General features: G+C 40.3%; 1 protein-coding gene and 1 long non-coding RNA gene across 6 annotated transcripts in view; one reads left to right on the top strand and one right to left on the bottom strand.

The window, feature by feature from the left end:
• Positions 1–15736, bottom strand: part of LOC116693101 (uncharacterized) — a 25378-nt gene extending 9642 nt beyond the window's left edge. The window contains exons 1-2 of the long non-coding RNA XR_004332845.1: positions 15724–15736; positions 1318–1321 (exon numbers count right to left, since the gene is read on the bottom strand). This is a non-coding gene — a long non-coding RNA (uncharacterized LOC116693101). The remainder of the gene's footprint in view (positions 1–1317; positions 1322–15723) is intronic.
• cdk11b (cyclin dependent kinase 11B) lies at positions 1132–16345 on the top strand. Of its 5 annotated transcripts, none has more exons than XM_032521802.1 (20): positions 1132–1372; positions 2858–2988; positions 3501–3640; positions 3790–3917; positions 4009–4153; positions 4780–4916; positions 5235–5360; positions 5926–6024; positions 6360–6485; positions 6582–6656; positions 7134–7354; positions 7474–7564; positions 7653–7774; positions 7887–7992; positions 8149–8270; positions 10581–10688; positions 11050–11166; positions 12217–12365; positions 14885–15074; positions 15630–16345. In XM_032521802.1, the coding sequence occupies exons 2-20, from the start codon at positions 2878–2880 to the stop codon at positions 15720–15722; spliced, it is 2406 nt and encodes an 801-aa protein (XP_032377693.1). In that variant the 5' UTR covers positions 1132–1372; positions 2858–2877; the 3' UTR covers positions 15723–16345. The 5 variants fall into 5 exon arrangements, with proteins under 5 accessions (XP_032377693.1, XP_032377691.1, XP_032377692.1 ...); XM_032521800.1 differs by having other exon boundaries at positions 4741–4916; XM_032521801.1 differs by having other exon boundaries at positions 3501–3652.
• The last annotated feature ends 315 nt before the right edge of the window (positions 16346–16660 follow it).

Here is a 16660-nt window from a genome sequence, read left to right as displayed (position 1 = left end):
CCATTGGTTACACTTCAACTTGTCTTATGTGACTCTCAGTGATAAAGGCCAATTTAAGCGTAGTCTCCGGTTTCATCACATCCTGTGCAGACAATGGACTGCCAAGCAAAATACTTAGTTTTGCAGATATTCATGATACTCCCTCTCCTGAATGAAAATGTTGTTTGGTTGAATATTATATCACATTTTTGTTTCAAAGTTCTTCTCTTTGGCTCCATTGCTGAGGAGAAACATGTTGAAGCTATGTTTCTGCTTGAATAACAGCAGCCGTGCACCTGTGTTTTTATGTAAAGAAATACAGCAATCTCCTCCGTCTCAGTCTCGAGGCATTTTTTCTTGTGTGTAGCTGTGACTTCACCAGGTCACAGCAGATGCAATAGGCTTATAAATGGGGTGTGATATTCCCCATGTAAACAATGCAGCCACTTGTGAAATTCACAGGCATTTTCTGGGTTTTTGAATAAGCAATGTTTATGTCTTCCTACTAAATGATTTGATTATGCAGCAGGTGCCAGGAGAAGGTTTACAATATTTCCCTGAATTGAGTCCCTTGTGAGGCCTCCTCTGTTCGATTAACAGTATTTGATGTTGACTCAGAGCAATGGTATCCACTTATTGAAATTTAACAATTCCTTAACAAACCGCAGATGCAATTTGTAAATGTCATTCTCCATTTCTGTTTGATGAGGGGATGTCTTAGAAATTCACTGCAGTATGTATTGTATTGACTTTAATTTGAGTTTGAATTTATTGAATTCAGTAAAATAACACATAGGCCTACAACACTACAAAAAAACATGATTTACAGCACCAAAATCCAGAGACTTCAACTAGTTGTTCCATTCAGTCTGTCTTCAGTCAGTTTGTTGTGCACTGAACTTCTGTAAGATGGTTTCATGGTTTCTTTTTCGTAGAAGCCTGTTGGTGTATGTAGCTCTGGTCAGTAGGAGCAGGTCATGGAGAGGATGTTGTTCAGATGGCCTCTCTTTGACCAGCTGAACTGCTGCAGGCTCCCTCCTGCTCTGAAGAGATGGGAGTGGCGGTGGTGGGGAGCAACCTCTGGTGATGATCCTGAGGGCCATTTTCTGGACACTTTCCAGAAGAACAGCTTAGCTTTTATCACAGCCCACCATAAGGACACTGCCTCCGAACACGGTCTGACCACAGCAGTGTAGATGGTGACAAGGTCCTCACAAGGGAGGCCAGGTCTGGCTATAGTAAAGTTTTAAATTGTATTGTATTGTTTTGAATTGTATTGTGGACATAGACTGTACATCCACGATCGGATACTTGTTTCACGTCGGATGTTTTACAGACGTTACTGACGCGTTGAGACTTCCGGTGTGCCATAATACCGCTGCGCATACTTCAGGTTTGTTTAACCATTTCGTCTGCTCGCTGGTTATTTGCATCATTTTCTGTACCTAGGTTTTTAGGTATAGCTACGGACACAGTCATAGGCTCTCCAGTGTATAGATATACCAGTTGTACTAACTGTTCAGATGAAAACCATGTAATGTCAGTTAGCTAAGCTTACAAAGTTGCCACAGTCGACCATGCTAGTTTTAGCTAGCTAGCTAACTACCGTTAGCTAAAGTGGTAGCCCCTACCACTGGACTCAAAACACTCAGCGGGTTCAACGTTAAGTAATTAACTCATCTAATAATTCGCTAAATATGCTGGTACCTTAAAATCTATCCACTGGTTTATTCAGAATGAACTATAAACTACGTCAGCGGGATATCTAACGTTAACTTGCATCAATTGGCCTTTTAACGTTAGCTAGCTAGCTAACGTTGTTACCTAGCTTAACACCGATCATAGATAACGTGTATAGCCTGTAGCATTCTAACATTACATGTATCTAATTGTAATAGAGCATTTAGCTATAAATTACTAAACAACCATCAAATTGTTAATATTTTATAATAAGCATGATGGCTACCGTTAGCCAGCTCTATCATAATAGTAATATAGCTAGCTAATTGTCAGGAGGTGGCGCTAATTGTCAAATTGTATACACCTCAACATTTGCACTTTGTTTCGCTGACGCTAGCCGTGTTTCTTCTTTTTTGTGGAAGCATGTTGTCAGTCAAAGTTGAAACGTATAGCTACATGATGGGTTATAGTGGGACTTGCCTTGCCCACATGGGGTGGCAGTAGCTCAGTAGGGAGTTGGGTTGGGAACCGGAGGGTCGCTGGTTCAAGTCCCCATACGGACCAAATTATGGTGGTGGACTGGTAGCTGGAGAAGTGCCAGTCACCTCCTGGGCACTACCGAGGTGCCCTTGAGCAAGGCACTGAACCCCCCAACTGCTCGTGGCGCCTTTCCTTCACCCTGACGTCTCTCGATTTAGTGCATGTAGAGGTACTGAGCACGTGTGTGTAATTCAGGCCTGTGTGTTTTCACAACTGAGAGAAAACATTGTAATTTCCCCTTGCAGGATTAATAAAAGATACATTATTATTATTATTAACCGTCAATAGAACTGACACAAAGACTGGCACCAATACAGAATTCTAATGACTTTGAATCGTCCTTCTTTCTAAGATTCCTGGTGTTGACCAAGGAAGTAAACTGGAGGAGTTTAAGCATATTGTAACAGTGGGACAAACTGTAAGATTCTAATAAAAATTTACCAATGATGATTCAATTTGTGACAACGTACATAAAAGTAAAATGGATGATAAATGGAAAAAAAACAATGACCAACAAGTTGTAGGGTTTCTCTTTCATTATGGATCTATTATAACGGTATTGTTTTTTTCTGTGTAAGCCTTACTCTTCATGGTTCAAATGAGGGTGAACTTAAATGATGTGGCATGAACACTTGTCTTGGATGTGTTTGTGGAGCAGGCGGTGGAGAGTGGACGCTGATGGGGGACGAAAAGGAGACCTGGAAAGTTAAAACTCTTGACGAAATACTACAGGAGAAAAAACGCAGAAGAGAATTAGAAGAGAGATCAGACCCCAAGCGCCAGAAAAATGTAAAGTATCTCAAAGCTAATTTAAGAGCGATATGACCCCTACATGTTGTCTCAAGGATATAAAATAATTGCCAGTTACTCACTTTTTGTATATTTTGTTGAAGATTTTTTTTCTATTAAAGCTCACCATGGTAAGTTAAAAAACAAATGATTAAAAAAGGCATATTTTTAAATTAAGGGTTTTAACGCATATATTTGTAATATCTATGAAAATTCTTGTTGCATTTTTGTAATTTTCATTATTGTTTTGTGCTTTAATGAGTTTAACGACACCGACTCTCTAAATACTGTTTCTTAAGCTTTTGCACCAAAACAGACAAACAAACGTCTCTGGTGGGAACAATAAACATTTTTTTATGGAATCCGTTTTTGAAGACATTGAATAGTGTTAGATGCATTCCAAATATGCCAAATATAGTATTAGTATTGAGATTCTTATTCCTTATCTGGAAACCTTTTTATGATGTCTTCTTAGCTTTAACCACATATTGTGCTCTTCTTTTCTTGCACAGTTCCCACAGGGCCTTGTTCCACAGTCGGATGATCGGGAAGCCAAACGAGATACTCCGGAGGAAGGAGAACTACGGGATCAAAAGATGGAAATAACAATTCGTAATTCCCCGTACACACGGGAGGACTCAACAGAGGACAGGTCCTTGGAATTGTAGGAAACAAACATCACTGTATTTTAAAAGTGGAAGTAGTATGTGTGTAATAGTTTAACTTATTATTTAAAAGTGATATTTAACACAGTGTAGCTGGCTATTTAGAGTCTCACAATGTTTTCTTACATTTATGCAGGGGTGAGGAAGACGAATCATTAGCAATCAAGCCTCCACAGCAAATAGCAAGAAAAGACAAGTCTCACCACAGAAAGGAGGAGAAGAGAAAAGATAAAAGACGTCATCGCAGTCACTCTGCTGAAGGAGGTGTGGGAATGCTGCTTAGTTATAGAGCTGAATACAACATGTTTAAACTGTTTTAGAATCTGCTTCCACTCACGACGTTTAACCTCTACAGCAGGGAAACATGTACGACCCAAAGACAAAGAAAAAGAGCGAGAGAATGATCGCAGGAAGCGTCAGTGGGAGGAAGACAAAGCCCGGCGAGACTGGGAGAGGCAGAAACGAAGGGAACAGGCCAGAGCTCATTCACGCAGAGAGAGGTGAGCTCCGACCCTGGAAAGACACCTCATATTAGATTAGCTTAGATCAATGTAGACACAGGAGTATTTGTTCCTTAACGATTTTCCACCTGAGTTTAATCAGTATACATGTTTTTGAATGCAAAGTCCTGTTTTGTTGTAGTAAGTAATCTATTCGCCAGGATGTTTAAGCCTTTGAACAGCATAAATTGGATCTAAAATCCAACTATAGCTGCTGTACTGTTAGTGTACATGTAATTTTGATGTGCTGTACAAAGTAATGAAGTCACACAATACCATAATTGTTAAAAATCACTATAGGTTATTTGGACTTTTCCAAATTTGTAGGTGTGTTTTCTTTTATAGGCAAATTGAATCAAGGCTACGTAAGCAATGCAGACTCAAGACGACAGCCAACAAATAAGTTATATATATATATATATATATATCTTATGACAATATATGATAGTCATTAAATACAGCTGTGAAGGTACCAGAGCAATGCTGCAGCCACAAACCAACTGTATGTTTGAGTAAGAAAAGCTTTAACAAACCAAACTAAATATAAACAAACATTGACAAGATTGGGCTTTTGGTTGTCTGGACAGACCCCGATTGGATTCTCCTGGGTTTTTTTTGGACCACAGGGACCGGCTGGAACAGCTGGAGCGCCAGCGTGAACGGGACAGAAAGCTCCGCGAACAGCAGAAAGAGCAACGGGAGCTGAAGGATCGGGAGAGGAGGGCTGAGGAGCGACGCAAAGAGCGAGGTGGTAGACGAGAAGGTCAGTGAGTTTTTCACCTTGGAAAGAGCAAAGTTAGCTGTTTCCTTCTGCCTTTGGTCTTTATTCTAAGCTAGGCTGAACATGCCCTGATTCTAGCTCTGTAGTTTACATACAAACATAAGATTGATATTGATTTTTTTTCCATCTCATTCTCAGAAAGAGAGCAATTATTTCCTAAAATGTTTAACAATCTTTTGAAGCTCAAAATCCAAAGCAACCAGAGTTTCTATCCAAGTTAGGAGGGTTGTGTTGTAAAACCTTGTCGGCTGTGATGCTATATCTGTATTGTAGAGAAATAAGAGACTTTCCTGTCCACAGTGCCGTCTCACCATCGGATGCTACCTGATGAGTATGAGGAGAAATCAAAACAAGGTCATCATAGCCGAAGTCCCAACCGCACACCTCGGGAGAGATCCGAACTCAGCGAACCACGAAAAAGTGCAAGTGAGTTTATTCATTTATTTATCATTTGACAGTCCGAAACAAAATCTCTTATTTACAAATATTATATGTATTCTTTATCATCAATTTCATTTATTAAATTTATCATCAGGGTACCTTGGTGTTATTTACTGTGTGTGTGTGTGTGTGTGTGTGTGTGTGTGTGTGTGTGTGTGTGTGTGTGTGTGTGTGTATATATATATATATATGTTTGTGTGTGTGTGTGTGTATATAAATGTGTGTTCGTGTGTTTTGTTTATATGTATGTATGTGTGTATAGTTGTAATTGTGTGTGTGTGTATATATATATATATATATATATATGTGTATGTATGTGTGTGTGTATATGTGTATGTATATAGGTATGTGTATATATGTATATAATTGAATATATGGCTGTGAAGTTGGCATTCAAAATCATCCTATGTAGTATTAAAAAGGTCTTATTGTCTTACATTTAACTGTGAGATCACTGGGGGTACAATGATCATGTGCAAATACCAAGTTTCCCCAAGATCATCAACTTTTCAGACGGTACAGCATATCTCACATTGGGTTTTGTCTGCAGCATCAAAGGAGGAGAAGCCAGAGGGCCAAGACCTGCTCGCAGACCTCCAGGACATCAGTGACAGTGAAAGGAAGACCAGCTCAGGAGAATCTTCCATCGGTAAAGGGTTATATAACTTACAAAGTTGCAGTTCTTGGGTTGTCTTATTATTGTAAATGGCTGAACACTCTGGCTGGACATTTTCACTTCTGATAATGATCGGAAAACTGGAATGAGTATAATCATTCACTTATGTTAGTCATTATAGCTTTGAACTTTACAAGAAGGGATAAGTGGATCAGATGCACTGCAGGAATGTACTGGTGCTAAAACCTAACCACCAGAACCAACAGCAGCTGGATGACGTGGCAGTTTTACTATTGCAGTTGAATTGCTTACAATTCTTTTTGTTTCTTTTTTAACAATTGCTCTTGTGTCTTATTCACCTTGACCAGCATCAGGGTCCGGCTCTGATGAAGAGGATGAAGAAGATGATGATGAGGAGTCAAGCAGCCAGAGTGAGGGCGAAGAAGACGAAGAGGAGTCAGTTTCAGGCTCAGGAAGGTCTGAGCAGAGTGCAGGTGAAACTGTCAAAAACTGCTCCACGAGTGTGACTCCTGTTGCGGGTCCAGTTACACAGCATCACAGGTTTAACAGGGTGGCTTCCTCCCTTTCAGAGGACGTGAGTGAAGAGGAGCAGTCAGTGGAAGACTTTGAAGAAGAGAAGGAAAATGGAAATCACATACTTTCAGGTGAGTAAACATGTCACCCGTAATGTCTGTCCAAAGGCTTATTTGTAAAGTTATTCTTGAAGTTATTCTTAAAGTTATTCAAATGTCCTGCAATTCGACTAAATTACAATGTTTTGTGTTGGGTGTTAAAAAATATTTAGTTATTATTATTTTTATTATTATTGTAGTGAAATATAGCTAAAAAAATTCATTTATTCATTTTTAAACCTGTCAGTATAGTGTAGTATGAGTTTGTTTTTGAAGGTTTTAGTTTTTATTTAGTTTTAGTATATTTTAGTTTTATTTAGTGGAATGTTTAGTTTACAAAAAAAAATGTTCTCTGCTTATTTTAGTTTTAGTTTACAATAATAGCCCGGCCATGATGAAGGCAACAAGTCAAAGTGTGTTGGTCTCACTACACAAATTTGTTCTTTAGTCTAAAAGTGTAGCTGGAGTTTTGACCTCGCCGTACCAACTTCTTCACCTTTCGCTTCACAGTGCCAGAGTCCCGTTTTGATCACGACTCAGAAGAGAGCGGTGAGGACATGGAGGAAGAGGAGGAGGAGGACGAGGAGGATGCAGGAGAGGGTGACCCCACGCCTCAATCTCAAACTCATTCTCGCTCCCCCACCCCCGAAGAGAACTACATCCCAGACTCCCCCCCAATTTCACCTGTGGAGCTGAAAAAAGAGTTGCCCAAATATCTGCCTGCTTTACAGGTCAGTACCAACATAACGCAGATGTTAATGCAGCTAAGCCACAATCATTTATGTATATGTAATCTTCTAATGCAAGCCAGCAGTATGTTGAGGCCTTCAATTAGATTGTTGATTTTCAGGGTTGTCGCAGTGTTGAGGAATTCCAGTGCTTGAACCGAATAGAAGAGGGAACCTATGGTGTGGTGTACAGAGCCAAGGACAAAAAGACGGGTATGAAAATAAACATGTAGGTTGATTTGCCTTTGTCGTTCACTCTGTGTTTATTGGTGAAACAATGAATACGGTCTCATGTTTGCAGATGAAATTGTGGCCTTGAAAAGATTAAAGATGGAGAAGGAGAAGGAGGGCTTCCCCATCACCTCTTTAAGAGAAATCAATACAATCCTGAAAGCTCAGCACCCAAACATCGTCACAGTAAGGGTGAGAGAAACTAAAAATGACTTACTTAGATGTACATGAACTCTTGTATTTATTAATCTGCATCCTTAAATGTTCTAGCTAAATCTAACCAGTGCTTTTCCTGCTATATTAGGAAATAGTTGTGGGAAGTAATATGGACAAGATCTACATTGTGATGAACTATGTAGAACATGACCTGAAGAGTTTAATGGAAACCATGAAGCAGCCCTTCCTGCCAGGTAAAGTGAGACATTGATGAGCTCTGGTCCACTGTGTGTGTAAAAAGTTGAATGGAACCAAATTAGTTTTCTGTCTTTATTTTCTTTGTTTGTGGGTTTAGCATTAAACCCTCTGCCTCACAACAGCTCTGGTAAAGCATGATGTTTCTCTTTCAGGTGAAGTAAAGACTCTGATGATTCAGCTGCTGCGAGGTGTCCGACATCTCCACGATAACTGGATTCTCCATCGTGATCTGAAGACGTCCAATCTGCTGCTTAGCCACAAGGGTATTCTCAAGGTATGCTAGGACTGTGGTTCTCACTCAGGGCCTCCAAACTGAAGGAGCTAGCTAGTTAATTGTTACCATGGCAACAACTATTCTCCATGGGGTCTGGAGTCCAGAGCATGTAAACCTTGTTTTTCACCATCATTTTTATTATTTTTTTCAAATATTTGTATTATGAAGCCTAAGAACAACAGTAATACAGTTGTTGTGGAACGGATATCCTGTTTCTTTTCAAATACTGAACCAAAAAACAAACCGTACAAAGCCGTGAAGGGCCCAGCATTACCAATAAAAAATAACACCAACAGACACAATAAAACAACAACATAGCTAAACATAGAAGTAATTGAAAACAGTAACAACAACCACACAAAAAATAAATAAAAATAATTACATAAAAAATACTACTAATAAAAAAAACAGTGCCCACCCACCTCTTCCCACCCCAGTGTAGAGCAACGTAAATGTGCTAAAGACTATTGCCTGCATAGTGAATCTTAAAGAAGAGTTCAGGTTGGTTTCAACACGTAGCTCTTTGTAAATTTGGAGTGCTGTCAGTGGCAAGAAAAATGAAAACAATCGGTGCAGAGTTGTCCTCCTGCTAGATTTTGCACCCTAGATTTAGTAATTTAGCGAGAGCCCAAATGCTTCGGCTCATTGGCAGAATTAAGCTACTAAACAAAACTTCAAGCCCTTGAACAGAGCAGGCTGCTACATTTTGTAATGAACAACGTTATAAACAGTAACGGGGCACGTTAACAATAACCCTCAGCGAGATTCACATTCCACGTTCACCTGCATGAGGCTCCCGTTAGAGACCTTGTTCAGCTTTTCTCCGGAGGAATGAAAAGTCTACATTATCCGGGGTTCCATTATAATGAGTCTTTCTACTCATACTTTACCTGAAGGTCAGAAGTGACATTCGGCACACTGTTGCGCTTCCTCCGGATCTGTGAAGAACCTCTGACCAGTTGTGACACCCGGAGCTTCACTGGATACAAAAGTCCAAATCTGACCCCGGGTTTGTTGCATAGCATCCTCCTAGCTGGGGTGAATGCAGCTCGACGTCTTACCACTTCAGGTGGGAGGTCTCAAAAATTTGGATCCTTTAGCCCCGGAATGTCAGACTTTTGGTGGACATTACCTTCTGTATTACAAACATAACAGTAATGTATTCTTGCAATGAGGTGTTGAGAGGGCTGGTTGTTGCTGTGTTGTCTCTCCGGAGCACACTGTGGGCACAGTCTACCCCTGGTGGTTCTTCCAAGTGTAATACCTCCTTTAACATCTGAGCCATGAAATCCCTTGTTTTTAAGCCCTTTTCTTGCCCCTATTTAATTCTGGTTCTTGTCAGTCATTTTGAGCGGCCCTCCAGGTCAAGGCATTTTGCTGAGAGTTTCAACTTGCCCCAAAAGTTTCTTAACTTTCTCTCCCAGCTCCTGCAGCTTGGCAGAAGTGCAGTTAGCTGAGTCAGCTAGCTCTTTCAAAGTTTGGTTTTGTGAGTCCATCTGGGCTTTTAGCACTGAAAACGCTGTGTCATCTTCGCTGACTCTCCTCTCAATGTAGTGTTAACCTCTGACATCTCAGCTTCAATTTTCTTACAAATCTCTGACTTGACGAGTGTTGGCTCTGAGTGGAGCGATGCTATAGCCTTCAGCACATCGTCATCGTCAGCTCTTCGGCCGGCCCCTCCAGCATTTGCTTCTGTAGTCAACCCCGAGGCTTCACTTGGGCCCGCTTCATTGTTTAAGTCCTCCTTCACATTGATCTTTTTTGGCACTTTCCACGGTCTTCTTTTCTCTCAAAGAGATTAAGTTATATTTTCACAATTTTAAAGTTGTCATTGGCTTGGTTTTGTTGATAGGAAGCTTTAAACTTAAAATCTGCCGAATTTAATTTAATCTATTAATGAATTTAGTAGTTTTTGTTTTTATCTATCTTCAGATTATGTATAACTTTCTCCCGAACTTGCAGCAATACAGCACAGTTGCACAAACAACACATGGTTACTATGAGTCAATTAGAGCATGAATTTCAAAATTAACGGCAGACAAAGTCTATGTAAATAAACCACATTTTTACAGCGGGGGATTTAAATGCAAGCTTACAGTAGAAATTATGAATCTCACTGCATCTTGTAATTTTTCAAATCAAATGGGACTATCCTTTACCTAGCCACACTGGAGTATATGGTCATTTGATCTCCTTTGGGACATCAAAACATGAAACCTTAGGAAGAACCTCATAAATGCTGAGACATTATTCTTTTACCCAAAATGAAATGTAGTGGTGTTAATGTGGGCCAACCGTCCTGTACTGTAGATTGGCGACTTTGGTTTGGCCCGGGAGTACGGTTCCCCCCTGAAGCCCTACACCCCTGTAGTGGTGACCCTGTGGTACCGATCACCAGAGCTGCTGCTCGGAGCCAAGGTGAGAATTCAACGTCACACTACTTCCATGCTTCACAAGAACCAGATGAAATACCTATGCAATAATCGAAACTACAAGTAAATAAGGTGATGTAATTTTTGTGTATGTGGTCACACCATCTTGATTGATTTGATTTAAGATATATTTTTCCAAGAGAAGACTAGTTTATAACCCAAATACCCCTGAAACACTATTTGAGTTTAACAGTAAATGATTTACACAGCCAGATGTTAGAGGTCCAGGAGCCCATCAGAGCACATCCACTTTAACACACGAGACAGACTCCAATGTAGAAGCTTGCCATGCAGACTGTCTACTTTGTGTTTCTGCGGTCTGCCACTGTTTGTTTTTCTCTCCACAGGAGTACTCCACAGCTGTGGACATGTGGTCAGTGGGCTGCATATTTGGCGAGCTCCTCACCCAGAAACCTCTTTTCCCTGGAAAATCTGAAATCGACCAAATTAACAAGGTTTTTAAGGTAAATGCCCTCATTTTCCCTTATAAATGTAAGTAAATCCTCACCGTAAAGGGTAAAGCTCTTCTGTTTACAGCCTGTAAATCTTCTGAGTGTCATCTGTCAAAGGAGGTCAGCATGGACTTCCTTAGTACACCACAGGGTGGAGCTGTTGGTAGAAGTAAACCCAGCTGATGAAGTTATTATGAAACTGAGAAGATCACCATAAAAGGTTTTTCCATAGTAGTGGAGGTAGTCAAGCGGAACCATGCCGTGAGCGCTGGCACAGTGTGAGTGTTTTTCCAATGCACAGCACAGAAAGACACTTATTTGAGGTGTCACAAACCCAGGCTGTTCTCTGCAGCCCTTTTCTGCTCACTGTGTCTGTTACTGTTTGTGCTATTCTTCCTTGCATCAATAGTAAAAACTGATTAAAATAGCACCGAATATGTCCGTGTCAAGTTGATCAGACCTGTTTTTGAAGAACCGCACTGCGAATTAACCATAAACGCAGCATGCCTGTTAGCAAGCAGAAAACCTTTAATGTGAAGCTGGAACAGTAGGCGGTTCAGTGTGCATCAGCAGTAAAAGTACAGCTCTGATACGGTTGAAAGCAAATGGGGAAATTAGGCTCATATGTGAAAGTACAAACAGGAGCACAGGAGTGGAACCGACTCCAAACCACAGAGATTAAGGTAGAAACTGCAAAAGTATTGAGAGGTGAACTCAAAGAGTCTTTCAAAAACAGAGCTTTCTCTCATGTCTCCAGCATACTCACACAAGTTAAGCTGTTGAGGACATGGCAAAGAAGAGGAAACGGTAACGGGTTGGTCCTGGCCAGCCCTGCTTATGATCTGCATAAAGCATGACAGCTGTGTGGACTGATGTCATTCATGTTTCCCAAGTCATCCCACTGTCATGACCTTGTTATGAATTAAAGTATTGAAATGTACTAAGGACTGGTTTATTGTCTGTGGTTGATGGATACTTTTGCCAAAGTGGGAATATCTCATATTCATCTCTTCTTGCACTAAAAATACGCTGTCTGCTGAATTATGTGTGTGTTGTCTGTAGGATCTGGGGTCACCCAGCGAGAAGATTTGGCCTGGCTACAGCGAGCTGCCCGCTGTGAAGAAGATGACTTTCACAGAGTATCCCTACAACAATCTGCGAAAGCGCTTTGGAGCGCTGCTCTCAGATCAAGGCTTTGACCTCATGAACAAGTAGGATTCTTTTGGGCTTCTTATTCCACACACAATACACAACATTGCACGTCACACAGGCTCCACTGTGTCTTAACTACTCTACACTCAGTCTGGCAGAGGTATTCCAACTATTTTCTCTCTGTGTGCGCATATGACTGTGTAGCTGGATGGATAGCTTTGTTATTGACAAACCACTTGCAGCATGATGAGTACACTATATCATATTTGTTCCAGTAAATTAGAAAAAAATGACATGAATTAAAAATTAATTAAACTGTTGTTTTTTAAAAATCATATCATTGTTAGTTGACATAGTTTCAAAAATGTTCAAGGTCAAAAATATATAATTGGTCTTCAAAAATCGCCACATAGATATTGTGTTATTTTCCATCTATTATTGCTAGAACCCGGAGACCATTCTATATGAAAAACAAATATCAACTAGGGCTGATGGTATTTTGATTACCCTTGGCTACAGTAGTTGGCAGCACGCATTACCTCAGTGGGATAATTTGGCTTGTTGATGTTATTACATGAATGTCACCCTAATTGTCCCGCCAAATCCTATTGGAAAAAAATAAAAAATAGGACCTACCTGACACTTCAATAAAGCGTTACTAGTTACTCTTTATGAAAAAGTGGTACGCATAGTCTAATATTTGTATTGAACAGCCAAATCGTATGTGACTGACAAAATTTGGGTAATGCCCCTAATATCAGTAACAATCAGCATGAAATCAGTGGAAATTGCCTTACTTGGATGAACCCATTGAAAAAAACACATATTTAATACGGAAAATCCTTTTCACATAGAGTAATTGGTTAATAGTTCTTTCTTGCACATTCCGTCGATCAACATTGTTTAGTAGCCGCAAAGAGAAAAGACAAGCTTTTCAGCGCTCCTCTTAGATCTTTACCCACCCACAAAGCCTTTTTGCTTACACCTGTAAATGACAAAATAAAAAATACATACTGCTTGGTGAACTGCAGAGGATGGCAACAGCATGTCCACTGTGGCGGGATCCCGTTTAAATGAAGTTTGGCACCTGTTCAGTGCAGCAGAAACCTTCCAGCTGTCAGAAGAGAAGACTGGCAAGGCGTTTACCCAGGGACAGATTCAGACTTCAAGAGGTCAACATGTAGAGAAGTGCGGTTTGAAAAGCTTCAGACAGAGCGGCATAGGATAAGTTTAGCGGTGTAGTTTGGCAGGTAGACATCACATAGCTGTTTGGAATATCACACCACTCCGTCTAGGAAAGTGTTTGAGGATTGGGGCCTTTGGGATCACACCTGAGAAAGGGCTTCAACATGAACTTGCTTTATTTACTATTTCAATCTTTAGGTTAACCATAAAATGTGGGGCCTCAAGACCCGGAATACTGTTGTTTTTTTATCCTATGTAGTTAGTTGGGCTGCGCAATTAATTGCAATTGGATGAAAATGGCAATGTAGACTAGTGCAATATCCAAATCGCAGGGTGGGTGAAATATTTGTCAATGGAAAAAATATGTGTCAAACCATTCTGAATTAAGTATTGTGCTGCAGAGATGTCCCAACCTACAAATCCTACCCTACAGACTAAAGAAAAAAATCTTTGTTTGGTACAGAGCCTCGCAAAAATTGCACTACAATCATTTTAATTCTTTTCAAAGTTAATAATTTTCAATCAAAATGAGAATAATGATTCAAAAGCAATCATTCCTTCCAATATCGTGAATCATTTCGCTATATCAGTCAAAATAATCACAATTAGAAATTTTCCTCATATGGTGCAGCCCTAATATTTTAGTAGTTTCCATCCCCTCGTATCTCAAGTATAAACAGGGTCGTTGGGTCCTCAGGGTGCTGAGGAGGAGTACGTTCACTGGTGCAGGAAGAGAGCACATTCTTGGAATTCCTTAACACTGATGTGGACGCACTGATACCATAGAAAGGTGGTATCAGTCTAATCCCAATTAGTAACCCTTCTCACAGATTCCTTCCACGTTAAAAAACAAACAAAAGTCAATGTGTTAAATAAAATCTTTTCATGCTGGTGGAAATCACTTATTCCACTGCCCCCACTCACATGGAAGATGGGAATCAGACAGTTAAAAAGCCAATTATCACAATTTAACAGCTTCCTTTATGCTGCGTTGATCCTGTCATAACCAATTAGGACTCCTTGCACAAACCCACTGGCCCCTCACATCAGGCCTGCATCTCGTGTTCAGATTATCTGTCTAGGTGTAGTTTAGTTCATACAGCTGATATTGAAGTCGCACCACTAATCCTATATTTTTAATACAGAGATTTCTAAATATAGCACATCCTTTCCCAATATTTACAGCTAAATTTAAACTCAGCACGGGTTCATTTGAAGCTAGCCGTCTGCCTCAAAAGTTGCAAATCAACATATCATTTTTTAGTCAACACAAAAGTCTTTACCTAAACAAATTCAACATGCAGTTTTATAATTTTTTAAAAATTATAAAACTGCTGCTTTATTGAAACGTAGCTGACCATATGAACTCGCGCGACCATTGACTCTTTTCCAGATTCCTCACCTACTGCCCCAGTAAGAGGATTTTATCGGACGAGGGGCTCAAGCACGATTACTTTCGCGAGACGCCGTTGCCCATCGAGCCGTCCATGTTCCCCACCTGGCCGGCCAAGAGTGAGCAGCAGAGGGTGAAGAGAGCCACCAGTCCTCGTCCACCCGAGGGAGGCCTGGGCTACAGTCACCTGGTAAGGACATTAGGCTCCACTTTCTCCATTACATACAGCTACCAGGCTTTCTGAACGCTGTCTGTGTTAAATAGATTACAGACCTACAGGCTTCTGCTTTGTGTCTGGGTATTTCCTCCTTGTGTTTTCCATGATGAGCACCTTTTAGTCCCTAATGTTTTCAGCAGTGGTCCTAACCACCCAGAAGCTTAAGGCTGATGATGTTTTTCAATGAAAGTTAGTTTTGTTATTTGCTATCTAACCAACAAATTAGACCATTTCCTGCTAAAGGTATTAGTGTTTTATCTCAGCTTTATTCTTGTAGAAGTGGAAAAGCTTGTGAAACATTAAAAACCAGGAAAATACTAACTATAGTAATATCAATGGGGAAAATGTCCATGCATACTTAGATGGAATAAAATCAAAAAGTGTCAAATTAAGGGTTTTCTAAAGATAAGCAGTGTAGTGCTGATCAGTTCTATAATAAGTAAGAAATGAAACGGTGATATTGGAAGAAGGATGAAACGGACTCCAGTCATTAACCATGAGTTAACTTTGTTTCCATAATCTCTCCAGGGCGATGACGACCTCAAAGACACAGGCTTCCACCTGACAACCAGCAACCAGGGAGTGTCTGCAGTCGGTCCAGGATTTAGCCTCAAATTCTGACCACAAAACTGCAGGATACCTGGCTGTCGGGTTCTGGGACAGTTCTGGGACTTGTTGTTCTTTTGGAATTGGACGGTGTCGCTGGTTTACAGCTGCAAACCAGATCAATATCTGATCAAATACAACTGTTACCAAATAGTCAGGACTGTCTCACAGCAAGACTAGTGGCTCAAACATGTTGAATCTCCAGAGTTTTTGCTCGACTTTTTGGTGTGTTCTCTGTATTTTCAATCCATTTCATCATTTTAAATGTGTCCATTTTAGCTCTTAAATAGGATACGCAACCATACATTTGTTAGAATTTTAGCTCTCATGTTTGACTTTTGTTTTATTTTCCATTTTACACTTCATGAGAGAGGACCAGATTTTCTAAATGGTTGGTATTTCCTGGCTGCCTGAGCTACTGTATAATGATGCAGCATTGGCTGTGCTTTCCATCCAGCATTATGTGAGATATTTACTAAGGACTGTCTCTTGATGACAGGGGGACGATGTTTTTGCTAGAAATAAAGTTTGAAACTTTGTTTTGTCTGCCGTCCTCCCTATATTTATAAACTCTGTCCAAGCTATGCAAACACAACCGCACATCGCCAGAGGAGAAAAAAATTAATGGAAGCCATGCCAAAAAAAAAACGAAATTCTGCCTTGAACCCAACTTGGTAGTTGCTGTCCAAAAGTGATGTCATTCTTTGCACTGCACACTTTGTCTCTGTACTTTGTTCTTTCAGGGGAAAAGAGGCCCAGACTCTGCCTTTGTTTTGAAATGGCTCTGCGACTTCAGAATTAAACCAATAAATTCTTTGATTTTGAGCCCAAGAAAAGTAAACAGTACAGTACAGTTTCATTCCCTGCATGACCACTCGCTGCCTTCACAGGAACAGGAGCAGGAACAGAAAAAGCCCTCGTCTTGGGACGTCTAGAGCCAGCACTAAATGGAA

Source organism: Etheostoma spectabile, chromosome 7 (genome assembly GCF_008692095.1).
Source record: "Etheostoma spectabile isolate EspeVRDwgs_2016 chromosome 7, UIUC_Espe_1.0, whole genome shotgun sequence".
In the NCBI taxonomy this organism is placed as follows: Eukaryota; Metazoa; Chordata; class Actinopteri; order Perciformes; family Percidae; genus Etheostoma; species Etheostoma spectabile.
Note: the sequence above shows the minus strand (reverse complement) of the source record. Positions and strands in the feature narration are given on the sequence as shown.

Excerpts from the sequence above, each read along its gene's own strand:
- cdk11b (XM_032521798.1), top strand. The coding sequence starts at position 2,878 with ATGGGGGACGAAAAGGAGACCTGGAAAGTTAAAACTCTTGACGAAATA. Across the intron at positions 3,918-4,008 it reads CAGTCACTCTGCTGAAGGAG|CAGGGAAACATGTACGACCC; the intron begins GTGTGGGAATGC and ends TAACCTCTACAG. Across the intron at positions 7,775-7,886 it reads CAAACATCGTCACAGTAAGG|GAAATAGTTGTGGGAAGTAA; the intron begins GTGAGAGAAACT and ends CTGCTATATTAG.